The sequence below is a fragment of the Mesoplodon bidens genome, assembly GCF_964165515.1.
Source record: "Mesoplodon bidens genome assembly, chromosome: 16".
NCBI lineage: Eukaryota > Metazoa > Chordata > Mammalia > Artiodactyla > Ziphiidae > Mesoplodon > Mesoplodon bidens.
The window spans coordinates 69,560,842-69,584,625 of record NC_138173.1 but is presented as its reverse complement, the minus strand read 5'-3'; the positions used below and the strand labels follow the sequence as shown (position 1 = coordinate 69,584,625).

At 47.1% G+C, this 23,784-nt stretch overlaps 1 protein-coding gene across 1 annotated transcript in view; it reads left to right on the top strand.

The window, feature by feature from the left end:
- Positions 1-2,173: 2,173 nt before the first annotated feature.
- Positions 2,174-23,784, top strand: part of KCNQ3 (potassium voltage-gated channel subfamily Q member 3) — a gene marked incomplete at its 5' end in the record, with an annotated part of 290,070 nt that continues 268,459 nt past the window's right edge. Inside the window, one exon of the mRNA XM_081258408.1 lies at positions 2,174-2,565. Within this exon, the coding sequence (XP_081114534.1) occupies positions 2,174-2,565 (392 nt within the window). The remainder of the gene's footprint in view (positions 2,566-23,784) is intronic.

Sequence of the window (23,784 nt, the reverse complement as noted above, 5' to 3'; positions counted from 1 at the left end):
CTGCAGCCCACTGACCAAGGAATAATTTTTCTCCATTGGGTTTTCATGTCTCATTTTATATATAGTTCTCATATTAGAGTCACTTTCTGGGCAAACTATTCTGTTGCACCAAGCAGTTTTTGTGCCAATGCAACACCATTTTAAGGACTTCAGCTTTGTAGCATAGCTTAACTCCCTTATTGAAACTGCACCCTGCTTGCTGCTGAGATTTTTGAGGTTCTTCCCTCTGACAGTCATTCATACAGGTCCCCCTCCTCCTTCCTCACCCCAATTCTTCTCCCCTCCCCCATCCTTTCTCTCTTTCCCCATTTCCTCTCTCCTCAGGTCCCCTGCCTTTCACTCTCTTTCACTCTCCTTGGCCAACTCCTCCAGGCAAATCCAGAGCCACATTCCACATGCAGGTCTTCTGGCGGCTCCTTTCTGCACACTAGGGATAGATCTTTGGCTTGGCCTTGCTCACACACCCTCCCCTCCACCCCAGCAGACAAAAGGAGAGAGAGTGAAAAATAAAGGAGGCACCAGGTGCCTGGGCAGCAGGAATGCAGCGTTTCTCTAATGCTGGCGGCGATGGTAGAAGGAGGGGAGGGAGTTAGGTTCAAAGGGCACGACCCCTAGTGAATTAACAAGATCTCCCCCACCCCCCCAACTGAGGCCTCACCTTCTTCTACTCTCCTCGGAACTCAATAAGCTCAAGCTGCTCTTCACCTTTGCACTTGCTGTTCTGCTGCCTGGAAGGTTCTCCTGGGCATTTACGTCGTTTTTCCAGCTTACCATTAAACCTCGCCTCCAAATGTCACCTCCACAATGAGGTCTTCCAGGAGCAGCCAACTTAAAGAAGTTCCCCGCTTGTAGCACAGGACGCTATTTTCTTTCCTCGTTGAATTACCAATATACCAATATAGGAAATTATGCTGTTATGTTTGTTTTTCCGTTATTGTCTTCCACCTTTCAAGAGTGCAAGCTTTCTGTGCGCAGGGACCTCGTCTGCCCTGGTCCTAGAACATCGCCTCTCTTACTCACGTGGGTTTAGTCACTGATTGAATGAATGAACAGAAACTCAGGCAAGAGAGGGAATGACCTGCTTAGAGCACAAGTTAGGAGCGAAGCCGATTCCCCGTGTCCTATTTCTTCGGTCTCTGCTCACTCTAGTTGATGGAGGTGCCATTCAAAGGGCCGGGAGGTGAGGGCGGAACTGTCACCACGAACCATGAACCAAAGGGACTAGGGAGCCACAAGCATTGCTAGCACCGAGCGGGTGGGTTCGCGGTGCGCTCGGCCTTGGCCAACCCAGCAACTTCGATTTTACTTCCGAAGCCCAGAAGCTGGGCTGGGAGGTGACGAGAAAACGTAAAGATGCAGGGCCCAGGCGAACGCGGGAAGACAGACGACGCCCCCAGCCCCTTCTCCTCTTCGCGCCGCACGCCGCGCCGGGGGTAAGCCCCAACGCCCATGGGTGCGCGGGCAGCCGGGCTCTGCGGCCGCAGCAGCGCGCACTGGCTCTCCGGGGGCCGCGGGGAGGGGCGAGGCGCCGCCCCGGCCTCCGGCCGCTAAGGGGCGGGACGATAGGGCCCCACCCTGGCGCGGGCAGGAGGGAGGCGGCGTGCGCTCCGGCCTCTGCGCGGTTGCCCGCTCGCTGCTGCGGCTGGAGCGAGGCTGAGGCTGGAGCGAGCGAGCGAGCGAGCGGGCGGGCGGGCGGGGGGCGGTGGCGCGGGTAGGAGCGCGGAGGAGGGAGGAGGCGGCGGCGGCGCGTGTGGCGGGCGGGAGGGCGGCTGGCACCCGGCTTGTAAATAAACTGCGATGCTGTCTCGGGCTCGCCGGCCCGGGTGCCGCCGCCGCCGCCGCCGCCCCGGAGCGCTGGTGCCGGGCTCCCGCCGCCGCGCGCCCTAGCGCCTCCGCGCCAGCCTCTCGTGCCCTCGCCCGCCCCTCGCAGCCCGCGGCCCGTGCCCCCCGGTGTCCCGCGGCTGACCCGCGCGGGATGTGATCCCTCCCTCTTGCCCCCCGGGGCCCCGCCTTAGCCTGCTTTTGGAGGGGGGGGTGGGGAGGGGCGCGCGGATCATGGCATTGGAGTTCCCGGGCTCGCCGCCGCCGCCGCCGCCTCTTCCACGCACCCCGAGCGCCCCTTCTTCCCGGAGCAGCTGCGGAGAAGGCGAAGCGGCCGGCGGGGGCGAGGCCGATGGGGCTCAAGGCGCGCAGGGCGGCGGGGGCGGCTGGCGGCGGCGGCGACGGGGGCGGAGGCGGCGGCGGCGGGGCCCCTAACCCGGCCGGAGGGGACGCGGCGGCGGCGGCGGGTGACGAGGAGCGGAAAGTGGGGCTGGCGCCGGGCGACGTGGAGCAAGTCACCTTGGCGCTCGGGGCCGGAGCTGACAAAGACGGGACCCTGCTGCTGGAGGGCGGCGGCCGCGACGAGGGGCTGCGGAGGACCCCGCAGGGCATCGGGCTCCTGGCCAAGACCCCCCTGAGCCACCCTGTCAAGAGGAACAACGCCAAGTACCGACGCATCCAAACTTTGATCTACGACGCCCTCGAGAGACCGCGGGGCTGGGCGCTGCTCTACCACGCGCTCGTGTGAGTACCGGGCCGCTCGGGGCGCTCCTCGGAGGCGGCGTGTGGCTGGGGGTTCGGGGGTGGGGGGGTGGGCTGGAGCTGGGGACGGCTCTGGGGCTTCAAAGTCCAGGGGCGCCCGTCCGCCGAATTGGAGACCAGCCTGCCCTGTGCTGTGTAGGTGTGTGTGTGTCTGTGAACCACTCTCTGGGGGTTGGACACCAGGGCTTGAAAGATCCAAGAGTGGCTCCTCAGCTGATTTGGAGATCTCTTTGGCCTGTGTGTGTGCGCGCGGGTGCGCAGTTATGGCACCTTCTCCGGATGTTGGTATCCAAGCTTAAAAGAATTCTGTGGTTTTTCTAATTAACGAGGAGGTCGAACGGGATAAAGCGGATCTTCCCATGCGCTCTGTGACTCTGCTCGGGGTGGGTCCCTTCTACTTGGGGTCGCTGCTGACTTTAAATGATACATCCTGGAGTTGGGGATGGGAGTGGTACACTGCCCACGGTGGGGTGTGCGTGTGTGTGTGTGTGTGTGTGTGTGTATGAGAGCGGGTGTCGATGGCTTGCTTGTGCTACCTTCTTAAGGCTCCATTCTCGTATGGAAAGGAACGTGGTTTGCTCCAGTTGGGGACTTGGACTGGCCAAAATGCATGTTTTGGGATTCTTTTTAGGGAAGTTAATGAGAGAGAGAGGGATGGGGGGGGAGATTGATTGTGATTCTCAGGCTCTAAGCCTAGACTGAGGGGTGAAGGTTTAACAGTGCCAGTAGGTGGGGGCCAGGGATAATTTTGGCTGAAACATCTCCATAATTTGGTCTGAATATCCCCTGAACCGCTTGCGTTTCCCTTGCTTTGGCTGGGCAAGGGCAGCGGGAACGTGAAGGGGCCTGGGCTGAAGGTTTGCCCCCTGGAAAGCGTCCCCTTCTAGTCAGGATGTAAATGCGTGGTGGGAAGGAAGGTGGAACTTCTACTCCTGACACTCTGGCTAGAAAATCCTGCTGTATTGTGGGAGAGGGCGAAGATGGTAGTGGTGGCTCCTCTCCAGGAGGGGAAATCACAGCTGGCAGCACGCACCTCAGGGCTGGCAGGGCGCTTCCAGGTACCCCTTGCTTCCTGTCTGTGGCTTAGTCATCCTGATGGCTGCTTCTTAGGAGGCTGTACCGTTACCAGGGTTTTGGCGGGGAATCGGCCAAGACCTTGACCCTTCTTGTGCCTTTAGCAATGGATATTCCTCTCGGTCCTTCTCCAGTTGACCCATGACCGACGTGGTGGGAAGGAGTTCGGGGAGCCTTGGAGTTAAACGCTACCTGCCAATCTTCCTTGGTTGGAAAGGCTTTTCCAGCTTTGGCCGCCAGGTGGAGGCGTCTGCACAGGACCTCAGGCTTGGCAACAGGTTTCATCAGAGAGGTTACGAAGCCTGGAAAGGGTGCCTTCCAGAAACTGAGGAACTAAAGACATCCAGCCAGGAACATGGGTTTTTTTTTGGGGGGGGGTGAAGAGGGGCGGTCCAGCCTTTGGCATTCATGTCTGCGTGTATTTGCAGGTGTTAGTGAATGGACAGGAGGGTTAGCAATTGTTGCTCTTCCATTTGCTTTCTTCAGGTGGTATAAAGGGGTTGAAAGATATTCGTCTCTGTCTCTAGTGCTGTATTTAGTTAAATTGAACTGAAGATAATACTGGAATATGCGATACTAAAAAAGGCACACGAATTATTTGAGTGCACACAAACATACACAGCCTCACATGTCCCTTTGCACGTAAATGGTGTTCAGTACGTGTTGGCTGACTTCCGAACCTGGGGTCTCACTGGAGTTTATGGGCTCCCTCTTTCTTCTCCTCCCACCTTTCGCAGCCAGCGCTCCAGCCCTGTCTTGCCCAGTCTGGGGAAGGGATAAGTAAGGCCTCAATGTTATCCTTCTCTAGAATGATTCCATCACCTGGAAGCAGGTTTGGGAATGCCAAAATCTGTATGTAGCCTCAGTTTCCCAGAGAGGATCCAGGAAAATTTCAAACTATGGAAGGAGAAAGGCACTTTCACACATGCAAATCATTTATTTCATTTCATTCTCACCATGATTCTATGATGTGGGCATTGTTCCCTACATTTGATAGGTGAAGATATGAAAACTAAAACAGATAGCACCACTTGTCCAGGATCCCATAGCTGGAGCTCACATATGAATGCAGTGGGTCATCACTGGTTTTTGAGCCCGGATTCCAGTTCTGACCCTCTGCCAACAATTGCAGGACTCTGAGTATTTTAACAGGCGTCCCTGGATGCCCCTCACCCTACTGGTAACAGAGGACTCTTAGTCCCGCCTCTGCCTCCCCTTCATAGCTCACAGTTGGCAAATGGCTGGGAATGGAGTTTGGAATCGAAGCAGGGGCTGCTCAGAACCCAGGGAACCACAGTGTTAGGGAAACGGGACATGGCCTGGGGTGGCGGTGGTATTGGGATTCTGATTAATTGGGCGTCAGACAGGAAAACCCATTGGGCTGGGTTTGAGCTCCTGATATGGAAGCATACCTCGTTAGTGGAGGCATTGTACATCCTTCCTCCAACTGAGGAGGAAGTCCTGTCAAGTGAACAAAACCATACCTTTCACTGATGATTCAGGATTTTGCAAGCACTGAAATTCATGCTTCAAAGCAGCCATTATCCTATTCTGGGCTGTGGTTAAAGACAGAAGGCGGGCCAGGAATTTGGGCTGACCCTGGGCTCACAGGCTAGTGCACGCTTTTTTAAAAAAAAATGAACCGGACCCATGAGATGTGATTTTTTCCTTCTCTCCCAAAGGCAGGATACAGCAAATGTGAGAATCAAAGACCGCCCCCGTCCGCCCCCAGCCCACCGCCCCTGCTCCCTTTGCCTTAAATGCCCATCCCTTGCTTTCACCTTGGCCGAGTTCTCATGTCACCTCCTCTGGGAGGTTTCTCCCCGACCCTCCAGCTGAGCTAGAATTGCCCCTCCTCGGCAGCATCCCCAAGCATAGGATCTTGCACTGGACTGATCTGCTTGCTCATCTTCCCCGGCAGAACTAAGAACTACTTTGAGGAAGGGCTGTGTTGTGTCTTAGCCACCTCAGTCCTCAGCAGGCTTCTGGGCTCCTGGCAGTCACCCAGTAAGCATTTGCTGAATGGATGAGTGAACGCATACTCTCAGGTTCACCCAGACTTTGTCCTGTGTGGTTTTCCTATTCTCAGAACAATAATAAGTAGTCAGCATTACGGAACGTTAATGATGAGAATAGCTCTCAGAAGTCTTACAGTGGACAATAGGGGAGAGGTGGGAAACCACGCTGTGACCCCAGTAAGGCTGATCACTTCTCTGTATCTTTAGCTGCATGGCTGAAAAGGATTCTGATGCTGTAGAAAAGAGGCTGGACTTGAAGTTCACATGTGGACTCTGCCTTCAGTCTCTGTGACTTTGCATGAGCCAAGTTGGGGAAGATCTGTAAGTTGAGGATGATAACCACCCATCATAGGGTGGTTTTTAGGCTTAAAGAAAGTAGTGTATATGAATGAAATTAGCCCAGTATTAGGCACGAAGTGTTTACTAGTTGATTCTGAAATAGGGTCTCCTTAAAAGTCATACACACCTGCCTCTGTGGCTGTCCTGAGGCTGTCTGGGGACTCCTCCTTCCTAGCCTGTTAGTGGGAAGATGCTGGCTTCATCTTGGCATTATTGCTGGACTGGCACCATACAAGCATCCCACTACCCTGAACACCTCTCCGTGGCCAGTTGGGTATGATCAATCGATCACCTGTTGACCCACCAAGGGGAGATGATCACAAGAGATGCACACTGATTGCATTCTCAGGTGGACTGGCCCCTGGAACATCGGGCAGGCAAGGCTGAGAGGTGGGGCGCAAGGACCCAGCAGCTGCTCTGGAAGATAAAGGGCCTGGCTGGTGGACCTAGCATATTGACTAAAAGAGCTACAGTCCTCAAGGTGGAGGAGAGACACTGGCCTCTCACTGAGACCCCTTAGTAAAGCAGAGTCTTAGCAAGTCTTTGAAGTAAGAGAAATTTGATTTCCCAAACTTGCTTTGCCTCTTACAGCCCGTGTGTTCTTTGGCAAGTTGCTGGATCTCTGAGTTTCAGTTTCTTAGTCTAAAAAATGTTATCAATATAGACTCTTGTGGAGCTAAGAGCACCTTACATAGAAGAAGTGCTCAATAATAGATATAAATCTGTGTTGTCAATGTTAGTCAATAGAAATGCCTTCGCTGTGCCTGGCACTCTTCTAGACATTGGCATTAGAGCAGTAAACAAAATCAAGCAAAACATAACAGTCTAATCTCTGCCCCAATAGAACATGTATTCTAATAATATCTTTTTTTTTAATTGGGGTATAGCTGCTTTACAATGTTGTGTTAGTTTCTGTGGTACAACGAAGTGAATCAGCTCTATGTATACATATATCCCCTCCCTCTAATACTATCTTAATAATATTCAATATCATCTAATAATAACATTAGTATTAGCAGAAATCGCAGAGTTTGGCCATCTGGTCAACTTCCCAGCCCAGGCGTAAGGAATCCCTTGAACTGCATCTCAGTGCTACAACTTGTAATTCATTACGGAAGGGATGGACTGCTGGATTCAGTTCTCTCAGCTATTCTGTTCTCTGACTCTATTCATCCCATTCTCTTCCTTTTCTGCCCCCATGTAGCTTATTCTTTCGCATTTCCCACTAGATGTTTGTCTTCTTAACCATCTCAGTTCATCCTCACTTTTTTTCTTACCCCACTAATTTCCTCTTTGCCTTCTCTTCCTCAATTTTGTGGGTTTCCTTCTCATTATTGCGAACCAAGGATTTTGAAAAGCTCTCATTCTTTTTAAAATAATTTTTATTTTATTGTGGTAAGAACACTTAACATGAAATCTACCCTCAACAGATATTTAAGTGTACAGTGCGTTACTGTTGACTGTAGCACAGAGTTGTACAGCTGGTCTCTCCTCTTGCTGAACTGAAACTTTATGCTTGTTGGTTAGTAACTCCCTCTTTCCCCTCCCTCCAGCCCTGGGGAACCACCATTTTACTCTCTGACTCTATGAATTTGACTGTCTCAGATGCCTCATATAAGTAGACTCCTGCAATGTTTGTCTTTCTGTGATTGGTTTATTTCACTTAGCATAATGTCCTCAAGGTTCATCTATGTTGTCACATACTGCAGAATTTCCTTCTCAAGACTGAGTAGTATTCTATTTTCTTCATCCATTCATCTGTTGATGGACATTTAGGTTGTTTCCACCTCTTGGCTAATGTGAATAGTACCTCAGTGAACATGGAGGTGCTCATAGCTCTTTGATCCCCTGATAATAATATTTTGAGTAAATACTCAGAAGTGGGATTGCTGGATCACATGGTAGTTTTATTTTTAATTTTTGAGGAACTTCCATGCTGTTTTCCAGCTGTACCATTTTGCATTTTCACCAACAATGTGTAAGGCTTGCAGTTTCTCTATATCCTCACCAACACTTACGGTCTCGTTTTTTTTTTGTTGTTTGTTTGTTTGTTTTAAATAATAGCCATTCTGACAGGTGTGAGGTGATCTATATTGTGTCATGCTTTCTCAGTGGTAAGAGCATGGTCTTTGGAGTCAGACCTGGGTTTAATCCAGCTTTGCTATTTCCTTGCTTTGTGACCTGGAGCAATTTGCTCAACTTCCCTGGAGTTCAGTTTATTTCTGATATGGAGATAATAATACCTACATCCCCAGGATTGTTGTGAAATTTAATCAAGGTGATGATATTAAACACCTAAACATTGCATTGTGTTGATTTGCAACCTCAGGAGTTCCCCAGGTGAAATCTGAAATTGGTCGGGTACATGGAGGGCAAGGAGAGACCGAAGAAAGAGGCAGGCCACTCCGGATGAGTAGGTGGTGGGTTGAAGAAGCAGAGAACTTACATACGAGGCTTGTCTTGGGCAGCAAGACAGGTAGATATCCACACCCAACCGCCAGCATCTTAAAAGTTTTTATAGAGGCCTTCACGGGGTTCATCCACACCCAACCGCCAGCATCTTAAAAGTTTATATAGAGGCCTTCACGGGGTTCAGTAACACTATCCGGGTGGTCTCAACAACATATGCTCACTCAAGGCTGCACCCTTGAAAATGGCTCCCACTGTGGAGCAGTGGGCAGAGTACACGCCCAGCAGTGGAGGGATGAGGAGCCAGCTCACAGGTCTGCCAGCGGTCACGACCTCTCCATGACCTCCACCACGACCTCTCCATGACTTCCACCACGACCTCTCCATGACCTCCTCCATGACCTCTCCATGACCACCACGACCTCTCCATGACCTCCTCCACGACCTCTCCATGACTTCCACCACGACCTCTCCATGACCTCCTCCACGACCTCTCCATGACCTCCACCAGCATGTTGTAGACTTCAGTAAATATTGTTTCATTTTTGCTTCCCCTCTCAACCGTATTTAATCTGCCTTCTTCTTGTACCCTCCTCATAAAATCCATGCCCCTCCCCTTTCTAATAATCTCATTTGATTTTTCTTTTCATTTTATGAACTTCCTGACTTCTTCCTGGCCTTCTTTCTTATGACATTTTCAAGCCATTCAAGCAGAATGAAGAGGTCAGGTAAGGGGTGAACAACAACCCCCAACATCAGATCTCTGCGCAGCAGTGAGGCTATATGCTGGGAATGACAATGACCACAGGTGCCCCGTATTCACTTTCTAGGAAATGGGCTAACATCAAGTGACCCTTCATGCTAGAAGGGAGGGTACCCAGTGTCTCTCTTTTATAAATGAATGACAGATGCTGAGATTTGCCCAGGCTCTTGAAACTACTTTGGTGGTGGAGCTCGGATCATGCAGGAGTCCTCCACCCACAAGGTGGTGCTCTCTTCACCATGTCACGGTTCTCCTCTATAGAAGACAATGTACCAGAAGAGTAACAGGGAGGGACGGAAGCTCTCCCTTCCAGGGTGAGGCACTTTAGAGCTGAATTTCTGGAAAGTTCCCAGGGGAAACCAGTGCTGCTGGTCTGCAGACCACACTTGGAGTAAGGCTTCTCAGACTTTGATACACATGTGAATCACAAAGGCAAGAAGGCACCTTAAGAGAAATCTGGCAGACTCCACCTGAACCAAAGCCATCCAGCTTCTGTATAATGAGGTGAACTGACCCTACCTTCCTCCTGAATAGTTCAGTGGAAATTCACAACATACCTGCAGTCGTGCCTAAAATGACCTGAATCTAATCATGAAGAAATAACAAAGTCAAAGTCAAATGGTGGGACATCCTGCAAGATACCTGGCGTGGTCTCTTTCAAAGGGTGCATGTCATGAAAACAAACAAAGATGAGGATAACTGTTTCAGTTAAAGGAAGCTAAAGGCACATGACAACCAAGTGCAATACTTGAGAATCGACAAGCGGGACTGCATCAAACTTCTGCACCACAAAAGAATTGATCAATCATATGAAAAGGCAACTATGGTAGGGGAGAAAATATTTGCACCCATGTATTTGATGAGGGGTTAATATCCAAAATATATAAAGAATTCATACAACTCAGTAACAAGAAAGCAAATAATCTGATTAAAAAATGGGCAAAGGATCTGAATAGATATTTTTCCAAGAAGATATACAAATGGCCAACAGGCACATGAAAAGGTGCTCAGCATCACTAATCATCAGGGAAATGCAAAGTAAAACCACAATGAGATACCACCTCACACCTGTCAGAATGGTATCGTCAAAAAGACAAGAAGTAACGAGTGTTGGCAAGGATGTGAAGAAAAAGGATCCCTTATGCACTGTTGGTGGGAATATAAACTGGTGCAGCCACTGTGGGAAAACAGTACGGAGGTCCCTCAAAAAATTAAAAATAGAACTACCATATGGTCCAGCAATCCCAGTTCTGGATATATATCCAAAGGAGATGAAATCACTATCTTAAAGAGCTATTTGCAGTCCCATGGCCATTGCTGTATTATTTACAATAGATTAGATTTGGAAACAGCCTGAGTGTCCATTGTTGGATGAATGGATTAAAAAAATGTGGTATATACATATATATATATATATATATATATATATATATATATATATATATATAAAATGGAATATTTTCCAGCCATAGAAAAGAAGCAAATCATGCTATTTGCAACAACATGGATGAACCTTGAGGGCATTATGCTAAGAGAACTAAGTCAGAGAGACACAAGTACTATATTATCTCACTTATACAGGAATCTAAAAAAATTGAACTCAGGACCAGAGATCAGATTGGTGGTTGCCAGGGGTTGGGGGGTGCAGGAAATGAATGAAGATGGTCAGGGGGTACAAACTTCCAGTTATAAGATGAATAGGTTCTGGGGATCTAATGTACAGCATGGTGACTATAGTTAAAAATAACTCTGTTGTATAATTGAAAGTTGCTAAGAGAGCAAATCCTAAAAATTCTCACCAAAAAAGAAAAGTCAACTATATGAGGTGTTGGATGTGTTTATGAACCTTATAATATATATGCATATTTAATCACCACATCATGTACCTTAAACTTATGCAATGTTATATGTCAATTATATGTCAGTAAAGCTGGAAAAAACACAAACAAACCAATGCAATTCATGATTCTTGATTGGATCCTGAGTTTAAAAAATAAATAACAATAAAAGATATTATTATAGGGACAATTAAGAAAATTTGAACAGGGATTCCATATGAGATGACAATATATATCCAAATTTAATTTCTTAAGTATGATAATTGCATTTCAGTTATGCAGATGAAGGTTCTTTTTTTTTTTAAGAGATGCGTGCTGTAATATTTAGTGGTGACGTGTCATGACATCTGCAACTTACTTTCAAGTGGTTCAGCACACATACAGACTCTGTAAGTGTGTGTGTATGTGTACACAATACATACACAGGGGAAGTGGGAGAAGGAAGAAAACATGGCAAAAATATTAACACTTGGAAAATCTAGGGAAGGCTTATGTATGTGTGGATTATATTACCCGTCTAATTAAAAACATTTTTAAATAAAAAGTTAAAAATACTTAAAAAAAAAAAGAAGAAGAAGACCAAACACACATAAACAGCACAGAGCACATACATGAATACAGATGAAGGCCTCACCCCACAAACTGATACCATTGCTCTGTGGGGTCCAGGCATCATTGTTAAGTGATTCTAATATGAAGCCAGGCCTGAAAACCGTTGGCTGAGCTGAACGGGCTTTCTTAGATTCACGGATTCTGTATAGACCGTGCCTCAAATTTCCTCTCCACCTTGGGTTTTTTTTTTTTAAGTAAAAAAAATTTATTGACTATAGTTGATTTACAATGTTGTGTTAGTTTCAGATGTACAACAAAGTGATTTGGTTATACATATATACATATATATATATATATTCCTTTTCAGTTTCTTCTCCCTTATAGGTTATTACAAGATATTGAGTATAGTTCCCTGTGCTTTGTCCAGGTGATGGGAAACATCCAGGAGAAAGGTGCAGTTTAGCATGCTAAGGTCATTCATTTCAAGGCCACACGTTACTGACTCAAATGCCAAGCTTCGTCGTGCCAGGACGTTGAGGGAGATGAGCCATACCTAATTCTTTCCCTATGGAAGTGGAGACTGGAAGCGACTAAATGTAAATAGCCTAGCAAATGCAGTAATAGCATGCAAATGAGGAACGCAGGCATGCAGAATGGGGAAGGCACTGTTGTCTCCTTTGTTAAGGGAGATTTCTGCAAAGGAGGTGTAAGCAGTGGGGAGAAGATGGAGGGATTTACTGATGGTCCCATTGACGACTCATCTCCCCCTCCTACTGGGAGGACTAATAATTCACAACACTGAATTATTATTCTTGCACCATCTGGAGGTTCCCCCTTTCGTCTGTATTCATTTAAAAAAGATTCCATCAATGTTTAAAAGGTTCCTAAATCAAGTGTGCCCCTATGGTCTTTTCCAGAGAATCAAGGTCCTGCTCTCTTTCACTCTTTGGCTTGGGTTTCGAAGTTTTGACATTAATGAAAACAAGATTTGGTGCATTTCTGGACCACAGAGCAGTATGAAGGGAAGCCTGGGAAAGGTCTCCAAAGCTGGATTGACTAAAAGCCATTTTAGACACTGTGATACGTGGTTCTGGTGTGGGATGGCTGGGGATGGCTGTGAGTTTGTCAGAAATGCATTGGGTAAGTGGTTTGAAGATGTGTGATTCAGACCCTTCCCTTGTCTCACAGTCTGCAAATACTTACCGTGTAGGATTGATGAAGAATCCCATGAGGCAGCGTGTGAGGAAGCGCTTTGGAAAGTACACAGGGAGCGGCATTCTGAGGTAACATCTTCCGAAAGCTGTATGAGGAGCAGACAGGTCCCACAGTTGGGTTTTGGGTTTGGGCAGTTGCCCAGCGACAGATTTGCCACGTTTCTGTCTGTGTTGCATCACCTGAACCTCACCGGGTATTTTAATCGGGAACCCATTAACGGTATGCCTTAGTACATGTGCTACAGGGATGTTGGCTTCCCTAGGTTGATCGCCTTTTAGGAGAATGAAGAGAAAGAGGTTTGGAGATGACAAGACAACAGTCAAAGATGACAAGACTGCAGTCAATACCGAGGTGTCAGGTCACCTCTAGTTTGGCAGGCGTCATAAGCTGCAAATCCGATCCCATCCAGTTGTACCCTTGTTGGATGGGACTTTTCATCCTGCCACAGAAGGGATAGAGGATTTTGTTTGAAATGTTTTCTTAAGAGAACAAATTGGGGGATTCCCTGGTGGCGCAGTGGTTGGGAGTCCGCCTGCCGATGCAGGGGACGCGGGTTCGTGCCCCGGTCTGGGAAGATCCCACGTGCCGCGGAGCGGCTGGGCCCGTGAGCCATGGCCGCTGAGCCTGCGCGTCCGGAGCCTGTGCTCCGCAGCGGGAGAGGCCACAGCAGTGAGAAGCCCACGTATCGCAAAAAAAAAAAAAAAAAAGAACAAATTAGGTTATAACTCGGGAACAAGATTGCTTCTTGCATGTAGTTTATGAAGAACAGGAGTAAATACTTATGCAGTTGGCTCACGGGGCATCCTGTACGTAGGCTCTGCTTGGCTTCCTCCTGAGGTGGGCTTCTATCCATGCTGAAGACCTCAGGGTTTCCTCAGGATCGCCTTTTCCTCTTCTTCATCCTCCCCTCCTTCAAGAGATGTAAAATCCTTTGGACCCTGTAAGAGTATAACAGCTGAGTTGGGGCATATAAAACCAAGCTATCAATAATAACCAACATTTTGACATCATTTTGTAGTTTATTATATTCCCTCTTGGGCAGTGCTGCCAGGACACTTGCTTTAGAAGTATTAGCCAAATGGCTGTTACAGCAGGGCCCTTCTTACAAATTCGCCAAATCTATTTTTTCTAACTAAGCCAATGTTGTATCTGAGGAGCCTGTCCATGGAGTTTCTTTGCCATTAGATTTTTTGTAAACCTGCCATAGCAGTTCAAGTCCATCTCTACCTTTATGGATGTCTTTTGTAGGGGATGGGGTGAAATATTATTCAACATGACTTGAAAATATTGAGCCGAGGGAATATGTTCATCCGGTCCAGGCCATCTGTACTAATGGACAATCACTCAGCCCTATCACACTATGGATCTCCCTACTCCTGCCCGTTCCTAAAACCCCAGCTTCGGCTTTATCTCACCCCACGTATATCAGTTTCGGATGTTTCTCCACCTAGTGAGGCCAGTCCAGAAAATGAAACCTTAGGCACCAGCAAGTCTAATCAAGCTAAACAGCAGTTCAGGGGATTTACGAACCTAGAGAGAGGCACTTGGCAAAGTACAAAAATCAGAGACCGCTAGAACTGTAGAGAAGAGGTAACTGAGGCCCAGGGCAGTGAGAAACTTGCCTAAGGTCACTTTGATGGCAAAGGGAAGACTTGAACTCAGATCTTCTTCTTCCAAGGCTGGCTTCCATTCAGCCACATCAGCTTTCCCTCATGGTCTTCCAATGGCTGTGTACCAATGGAGCAGTCTTACCAATAGCATTACTTTTCTGGGTAGCCTTGTCTCAGGATCTGGATCAAATAAGCAGAAGAAAGAGTAAAGCCAAGTGCAGACTATACAGGCATCCATCCACAGGCCCCAGTTGGCCTCTTGCCAAGGAGGGTTTCTTTTCCTGTTGAAATTCCTTGTGTCTTGATCCTCTTTTCTCCACCCTACCCCCCAAATCCAGCCCTCTACCAAGAGTCATATAAAATGTTCTCTGATCTCCCTTGAGTCCAACATTAAGTTGGGGCATTCAAAACCAGCGTATCAGTGATAACTAATGTGTTTATCCATTTTATCTGTCACCTGTGGGGCAGCACCATCATCTGGCCCATTCATGGAAACCTGATCTGTTTTCATTAATAGCAGTCACTGATATTTATAGAGTTATTTCCCTGTGCCACGTTGGGCTAAGCGCTCTTAATGTTTTTTCTGAGGTGTGGCTGAGAGCCCAGCCCCTAGGAGACCCAAGCTCTCACCCTGAGTCCTGGGCTAGTTTGCTCCGTTGTCTCCAACAGATCATTGTACTCGTAAGAGCCCCAGTGTTTCATCTGATAAATGGCCCTAATATTCCCTGCCCTACATTGAAAGGATTTAATGAATGAATTCATGATGTACTCAGGGGAGGCTACCACTGCATCTTACTTTGTGTCCCTCCAGAAGCTCCCTGAGGTAAGGCGCTCGGTACAAGTGGTTTATTTAATGCACAGTCGTGCAATCTGGTTTGTAATATCTTCCCTATGAGGAGTCCTTTTAGACACTTTTTTCCCTGATTGCTCCCACCCATGATGTTTTAATACCACAGATATACTGTGTATCTTTTATGTACTGTATTTATGTCTGGGCTCCATATATAAAAAGAGTAAGATTGTTTTCCCAACCCCACCCTCCAAGAACCAACTTTGCCCCCTTGGAGGCAATACCCAGTGCTACCGAGAATGCATGATTTAGGAGGTGATTCTGAGAAAAATTGGAAAAATAAGTAAACTTGGAGCAAGTGGGGAAGTAAGACACGAAAGAGAATGCAGACCGCAAGGGTGCATTTATCATCAAGCAGGTCACCATGGGGGTTAATTAACACTGGTCCCCCCAGTGTTATGCAATGTAGAATAGTGCAGAATTATCCTCAGACTCCATCCATCATTGCCTCAGGGCTGATCCCAGGGCTATTACCTCTCAGAGAAATCCCTTAGACAAAAATGGGGGTGTTTGCCAAAGGTATTTGTTTGCAGAAGGCCACCTTTGGCAGGTGCTGGGAGAAGGTGCTGAGGAGGGGTGAGAGGGGCATTGACAGCAACTGCTGTACATTGTCTCATTCTGAAGTGAAGAAAATACTGGAACTTGTGGTTCACAAATGTTTCTGTGTTTGTTTTTTTTCCCAGTGGTTCTTAAGTAAAGGAAGTCTTGTGGCCTCAGGGTCATGGTAATTCTGTAGTGTTTTTTCCCCCTCATTAATTTTTCATTTAGGCAAATCAATCAGGAAAAAAAACGTGAATTTGAAGTGTTTGTAAATATGTTGATTCAGTGCCTCGTATCTCACCATGGCTACGCTTTTTGAACTCTTAATGTGTGCGGGACTGTAGAGGTCTCAAAAGCACCATGAAACCAGGCCGTTGCCTGCATTTCCTTTGGGGGATGGAGCCGTATCCTTGTTGAAATTCTGGTGTGTTCACATATTAGTAATTCTTACCAAATAAAACAGGAGAGTTATTGTAAATAAGCACGGAGAACTTTAGTCCTGCTGACACTATCATTCCGAGTGCCTTTTGTGATGCTTTCAAAGAATGAAGAATCTAATTTATAACGTGAGAAACATTAGCATGTTCAAAACCAGATTAACATAGGTATTCCGGTTGCCCTTACAGACACATCTTTCATTGAGAAAATGGCAGGATCTGGTTGTGAAGTGTGGTGCTGACTTCCACCGTTTGCCTTAGTTCTGGTTTCCTGGGAAGGTAATTAACATCCACCTTCAGGATTCCAGAATGTTATCAGGAATGTTGAGATTTCTTCTTGAATTCCTCTAGGAATTAGGTACCATGATTTCAACACCTTATTTGGTTGGGAAGAAACCTCAGGAAAATCTTCATCCTTTACTTTTAACATCTTTGCCTGCAAATATGTCTGCTCATCAAACTCAAGGTATTCTGATTCATCATTCAGCTGGCATTGATTTCAGGTCTAAAAGATGCCATGCCTTGGACTAGGAACAGGGGATATAGGGATGAATATATTAGTTTTTGCCCTTTCTGTCCACGGTCAAGTAGGTAAATAAATAATTGCATAGTGGTGTGATACTTTAATATGTGCATATACTCAGTCTACATGAGGCTCAAGTAAAACTGTGAACATCGTTTAAATGAGTCAGGGCAAATTTCCATCAACAAGAAATAGATTTCATTATGCATATAAGGTTAAAGACCGTTTCTTTCTTCACTTTGTAATGTACGACCCTGACTATGACTGTGTCACACATTTAGAAATCAGAGGTCTGGTTTATTCTCACACTAAAGGAAAAGTGTTGAAATTGATGCAAGTGAGAGTAGGGATCATAGAACCTAGCATTGGGTGAACCTTGAGGTGAGCTGTCTAAAGAGGCTGAAGATGGTTTCCTAGCTGTACTTTTTGTATGTGCAAATATTCATGCTTTGCAACCCAGGGTCTCATGCAACACCTGGCCCACCAGATACTCAGTCTTGGGTAAATGCACACAATGCCAGTCCTGAGAGGTGTGCAGGTGAAGTAATGGAAGCAGACGTGGATACAGATAAGACCTGGCTTTGAATCCTGGCTGTGCTGTGTTTTAGCCGAGTAACCTTGAGTGAACCACTTAACCAGCCTAAACCTGTTTCCTCACCTGTAACATGGAACTTGCTTATTCGCATGGTTGTTTTAAAGATTCAATGAAATGTCAGTAATATCGTCCAAAGGCTGGTGTAGCTCGTGGTCAGTATCTGATACATTGCTGTTCCCTCTCCATTCTTTCAAAAACCTGCTAAGATAACAAATGATGTCCGTCAATGGAAGTAATGTTGAAATTAATATCATAATTTCTGCCTAAAAGTTAGGCTCTGGACATGATGAAGTTCTGTTACAATGTGTGAGTTCTATCATCGTGGTGAAAGGAAGGAATTGACATGGAAAGGGAAGAAGAGGTGTATAAAGAAAAGAGTTCTGCTGCCTGACTCAAGTTTGCTGAGGAAGCAGAGATGCTGAGGAGGACACTTGCCCAGCTACAAAACACCTGATCAGCACACCACCAAACTGTCAAGTTCATCTAAAACAAGGAAAGATTGAGAACCTGTCACAGCCAACAGGGGCTTCCAGAAATGTGACTGGTGAATGAGGTAAGGTGTCCTGGATGGGATCCTGGAACAGAAAAATGATAGTAGGTTAAAAACTAAGGACGTCTAAATGCAGTATGGGGATTTCCCTGGTGGTCCAGTGGGTAAGTCTGTGTGCTCCCAATGCAGGGGCCCGGGGTTCGATCCCTGGTCAGGGAACTAGGTCCCACACGCATGCTGCCACTAAAGATCCCACATACCACAACTAAAGATTCCACATGCCGCAACTAAGAAGCCCGCATGCTGCAACTAAGACCTGGCAGAGCCAAAATAAATAAAAAGGAAACAAATAAGTAAATAATTTAAAAAAATATGGTATGGACTTTAGTTAATAATAATGTATCAGTATCAGTTCATTAATTATAACAGATGTATCATACTAGTCTAAGATGTTATAATAGGTGAAACTGAGTGCAGGTTATATGGGAACTCACTGTACCACCCTCTCAATTTTTCTGTAAATGGAAAACTCTTCTATTTTAAAAAAAATTTAATTGCTGGACTCTGTGAACAGAGGCACTGCATTTACAGAGGTCCTCCAACCTGTTACATAGACATGGAAACAGCCTCAGGCAGATGAGATCATGTCCCCAGTGTCTCACAATTAAGAGCTGAGATTTGGACCCAGGTCGTCTAGTTTCAAGTTTAGTTTAGCTTCTGTGTACTACTCTTTCATCTGCTCTCATTGTATTAAGTGATGTCCATGAAATTATGATTTTCCCAACAGACGGTGTTCAGATCACATCAGTTGTTCAGTGCCACCATCTGGGTGGGCCAATGGAGCCAAGTCTCTTCTGACCACTTCCTGGGGCACAATTCGAGGGGACAGTACATTTTCCCTTATGTATCATTGACCAGCACCGGGTCAGCTGCTCCTTCTACCTTGGACCAGTGAAGTGAAGGCCAAGGGAACTACCGTGATTGACTTAGACCCATCCTGAACCACTTCCTGGGGTCTGGCACATTGCCAACCAGACAGAATGAGACTCCGTTAGGAGGAGAAAGATGGAGGAATGTTTTCTGGGTAGACACACAGCTCGCCTGCCATGTTGTGGTCACCAGGAGCCCATATCCGAGGCTCGGAATGACAGCTGGCATTACCATCATTGTCTTCTTTCCCTGTCATGTCTGCCTCCAGGTCCTGCTTGCCTGGCTGCTGGCCTGGTCTTCTGCAGAGAGGGCTTCTAAGTTGTCCGCTCACTGCCTTTCCCACCCTGAGTGGTTGAGGGTGTGCAAGGAGGTTCGGAGGCCCTGGACACCCTGATGAGGCTTTCCCATTGCCATATCCCAAGCAGCCTGCTGAGCCAGGAAAAAGGAATGGAAGTTATTTATTTTGTCTGATCGAAGCTACTGTGGTTACTGCAGTTGGTTGTTGAAGTGGGGTGGGAGGCTGGAAACCTTAGGAGACTTCTCACTCTGTGGCCCTGCTCCTGACTCACCGTGTACCTGGAGGGAGGTTGTATCAGGTCAGAGGGGGCCTAAGGGAATGAGGGGGTCCTGGACCAGGAGATGGGATGGGGGGCTCTTGTGCTGGGCTCTTTGACATCTTTTATGGAGGGAATGCCATAAGGTAAGCATGGACGGATTGATGTGGTTCCCACCTTCAAAGACCTTATGGTCCAGACAAGAGGCAGACATGCACATGACCACACAGGAAGCCAGGGTGCCCTCGTAGCTGCAGCGTGAGCTCTGAGGTAGGGGAGGAAATCCTCTTTGCCACCTGTGTGACCTCCAGCAAATTGCTTCACCTTCTTGAGCTTCAAATTCTTCATCAGTAAAAATGGGATAATAGGACCTGCCCTGCCAGACCGCTGTCACCGTAGGATGGCATAATGGCTGTAAAATAGTTGGCTCCATCCTACTGATGGTAATGGGAAAAACGACTCTCATACAAAGGCAGGTGGGCACACAGGCTGGAAGTCAAAATACAGACTGCTGTGGGTTGGTTCCGAGATAGGACTCTGGCAGGCTTCCTGGAGGAGGCCGCCTTTGAGCCAGGCATAAAAGGATGCGGTGGTTTCAGGGTCAGGGTTAAGACTGAAGACAGAAGGAACAACTTAGGCAAAGCCTTGGAAATGAAAAATGCTGCTGCTGCTGAGTAAGGTTTGACTATTTCCTGGTGGCTGTACCTGGGGGCTCTTTTGTAGGGGGTTAGATAGCTGGGTGGTGAGAGGATGAAGTAGGAAATGTAATAGGAGGGGTCAGATTTTTTTAAACTGTGAAACTGCTGTGCAACCTGGGATAAGAAACTTCCATGTCTCTGTGTCTTTTCTTCTTCCCTGAAAAACCAGGTAGTTGGATACATTTTAGGGTTTCCTGATGGAGAAGCTGTTAGCGTTATGGATGACATTGTTTCTCTTTGGGCAGGGAAGTTGCAATTTTGCAGAATTTTCAGCATTTTCTGGACCCTGCCTACAAGTGCTATTAGAGCTCCCAGAGTTGGAATAACCCAACCACTCCCAGGCTTTTCCAAATGTTCCAATGAAGGTGGTAGCGCCCTCGGTTGAGCACCACTAGCCTACAAAGGCCATGACTCTCTGGCTGATACTTTGGTCTCAAATTCCCAGTTTTTACACTGTCAGTAATGAGTCTAAGCAAAAACACAGATGTAGGAGGCTGGAGGATTCATTACACTTGTGGGGTTAATACAGTGTTTTTATGACTTCAAGAAAACCTAAATTATTTTTTAGGCTGAAACAGTTTGGCTCAGGTAAAATACCCACGTACATCATTTCAGAAGTTGGGGAAAATGAAAGTTACATAAACCACATATATGCACACACACACACACACACACACTCACACTCCTCAGTCCCCACGTCCCAGAGTTTGGAACGCTAATTAGTGTCACTGCATGGAACAAATTAAGCTGGGGACCTGTTGCTTCCATATGGATAAAAACTAGTGCTGGGAAATGCTGACATTGGAAGCAGCAGAGCAGTGCATTCATTACTGGAATATCACCAGGACACAGACCCTCTCCAGGCACCGAGCTTGCTGTTCCAGGAGCCTGGGCACTTCGGCTGGATGGGGAGGTCATGTGTGGATGGAAGCATGGCTTGTGTTTCAGGTGGGGAAGGTGTGTTGGAGCAGGGAGTCTTAGCCAGGCCGCGGGGATCTGAACTCCCACTGTATGACCTCAGGCAGATTACACTTGACTTCTCTGGATCTCAGTTTTCTCATCTATAAAATGGGGATATGAATAGTACCTACCTCAGAGCGTGGTTGCGAGGATTACATGAGTCAATAAAGGTAAAACACGAAAAGCACTGGGCACAAAACAAGAGTGGTATGTGTCTGCTGTTATGATGACGATCTGTCAGGGCCTCTTGGATTCTTGCTGTAAACACATAGGTGCTCAAAAATGCCAACTGAGGGACTTCCCTGGTGGTCCAGTGGGTAAGACTCTGTGCTCCCGGTGCAGGGGGCCCGGGTTCGATTCCTGGTCTGGGAACTAGATCCTGCATGCATGCCGCAACTAAGAAGTCTGCATGCCGCAACAAAGATCCAGTGTGCCCCAACTAAGACTTGGTGCAGCCTAAATAAATAAGTAAATAATAAATAAATATTAAAAAATGCCAACTGAACAAATGAATCCAAGTAAGGGAACAGGGAGTCATAGTGGGCCACCTAAGTGGGAAAAGTACAGCCCTTTTTTGCCATATTATTTTTTTCATTGTAGTAAAATATAAAACATAAAGTTTACCATTTTAGCCATGAGAGTACAGTTCAATGGTTTAATGTGCAACCATCACCACCATCCATCCACAGAGGTTTTTATCTTACAGAACTGAAACTCTGCACCCATTTGTCTGAATCCATTAGGGCTGCTGTATCAGAAATACCATAAACTGGACAGTTTACATAACAGACATTTATTTCTCATGGTAGTGGAGGCTGGGAAGACCAAGATCAAGGCATTGGCAGACTTGATGTCTGGTGTTGACCTTCTTCCTGTTTCATGAAAGAGGGCTTCTTGCTGTGTCCTCACATGGTGGAAGGGGCAAGGGAGCTCTGTGGGGTGTCTTTCATAAGGGCACTAATCCCATTAATGAGGGCTGCACCCTTATGACCTAAATCACCTCTCAAAGGCCCTACCTCACACTGGGGGTTAGTATTTCAACATAGGAATTTGGGGAGGGGACACAGTCAGTCTGTAGCACTGTGAAACACTAACCCCCCCATTCCGCCCTCCCCCCAGCCCCTGGCAGTTACCATTTTACTTTTTGTCTCTACGAATTTGACTACTCTAGTACCTCATATAAGTGGAATAATACACTATTTGTCCTTTTGTAACTGGCTTATCTCACTTAGTATAATGTACTCAAGGTTCATCCATGTTGTAACATATGTCAAAATCTCCTTCCTTTTCAAAGGCTGAATAATATTCCATTATATGTATGTTCCACATTCTGTTTATTCATTCATCCATCAGTGGACACCTGGGTTGCTTCGACCTTCTGGTTCTTGTGAATGGTGCTGCTGTGAACATGGGTGCACAAAGCCACGTTTATGCTTTTCACCATGACCCAGCTTCTCTGAGTATCTCTGACACCTCAAGCCAATTTCATCCATTGCTCCTTGGCAAGGGGTGGGGAGGAGGGACTGTGTGAGTACTGGGCACTGAGGTGACCAACTGCTAGCTGAATAACTCTGGGCAGTTCCTTTATCTCTCTGGGCCTCCATTTCTTCCTCTGCAAAACGAGGGTGCTCATGTTTCCTTCCTTATGGTGTTGAGAGAATAAAATGAGTTAACTTCTGTAAAGCACTTGGGACAGCACTGACACATAGTAAGCATTGTTAAATGGAAGTTCCTGTTATTTATATATTATTCTGGCCCTATCTCATGACTTTATTTTCACTGTGACCTGATGTGGACGTTAGGAGGTAGAGGCTCAGAGAAGTTAGGTGACTTGTCCAGGGACACACAACTGGTAGGCCATGGAGCTGGATGGGAACCTGCATGGGCCCGAGTACAAGCCATGTTTCCCTTCCCAGTTTTTCCCTGGGCTTTTCTCCTTGAGCTGCAAAGGATCTGGCGCCCCCATTCATCCTGCATTAAGCTCTGCCTTGGCAGGGTTTACCCAGAGTATCCTAACCAGATCAGGGTTCCGTTATAGGCAAGAGCCAGGCATGATATGTTTTCTTTTCATCGGCAGTGCCAGGCATGATGCTGGCCATGAGGTCCATGTTTAACCAACACTGTTGACTAATCCCCTTGGCCTTGCAGCATCCAAGCTGAGTTCCAAACAAAACCCAGCTCTGAACACGGGCATGGAAAACGGCTGTTGGAAAGCTGAGCGCAGCTGACTTCCGTGGGGACTCCACAAGTACGCCAGGAACTTGGCCTGCGGTGAAGGTTCTGTGCTTTAGTTGGGCCAGGTCAGCTCAATTGCCATTTCCTTACAACCATCCCGGCCAATTAGTAGAATTCAGCCAGAGTCTGTGGCGTGTGTATCCTAGTCCAGGTTTTATTTAAGTCAGTAGTTTTCTGTGCTTGGAGATGGCAATAAACAAGTCAATAAGAATTGACCTGTTGTGGTCCAGCCTTGTGGAAGGGTTGAATTCCATCCCTCTTGGAAAGAAGCTCCGTCCTTTATACCCCCTTGCAGTGCTGCTTTTCTTCTTTCATCCCTTTCCCTGTTCTAGTTGCCCAGAGAGGGGCAGAGACAAGAGGACGGTGCTTAGGAGTGGAGGGAAAGTTGGGGATGTGAGATGGTTCTGGGTGGAGAAAGACCGAGCAAGTTCCTGCTTCCTCTTCAGCTTCCAGCCTGTCGCCTACTCTGCACCTGCCTTGTGGTTCTTTGCCTCAGGGAGATGGTGTGAAGTCAGCCACTCGGACCCCAGTGATGCTCAGATTTCCTATTCATAAACCATTCCTTGCGTCT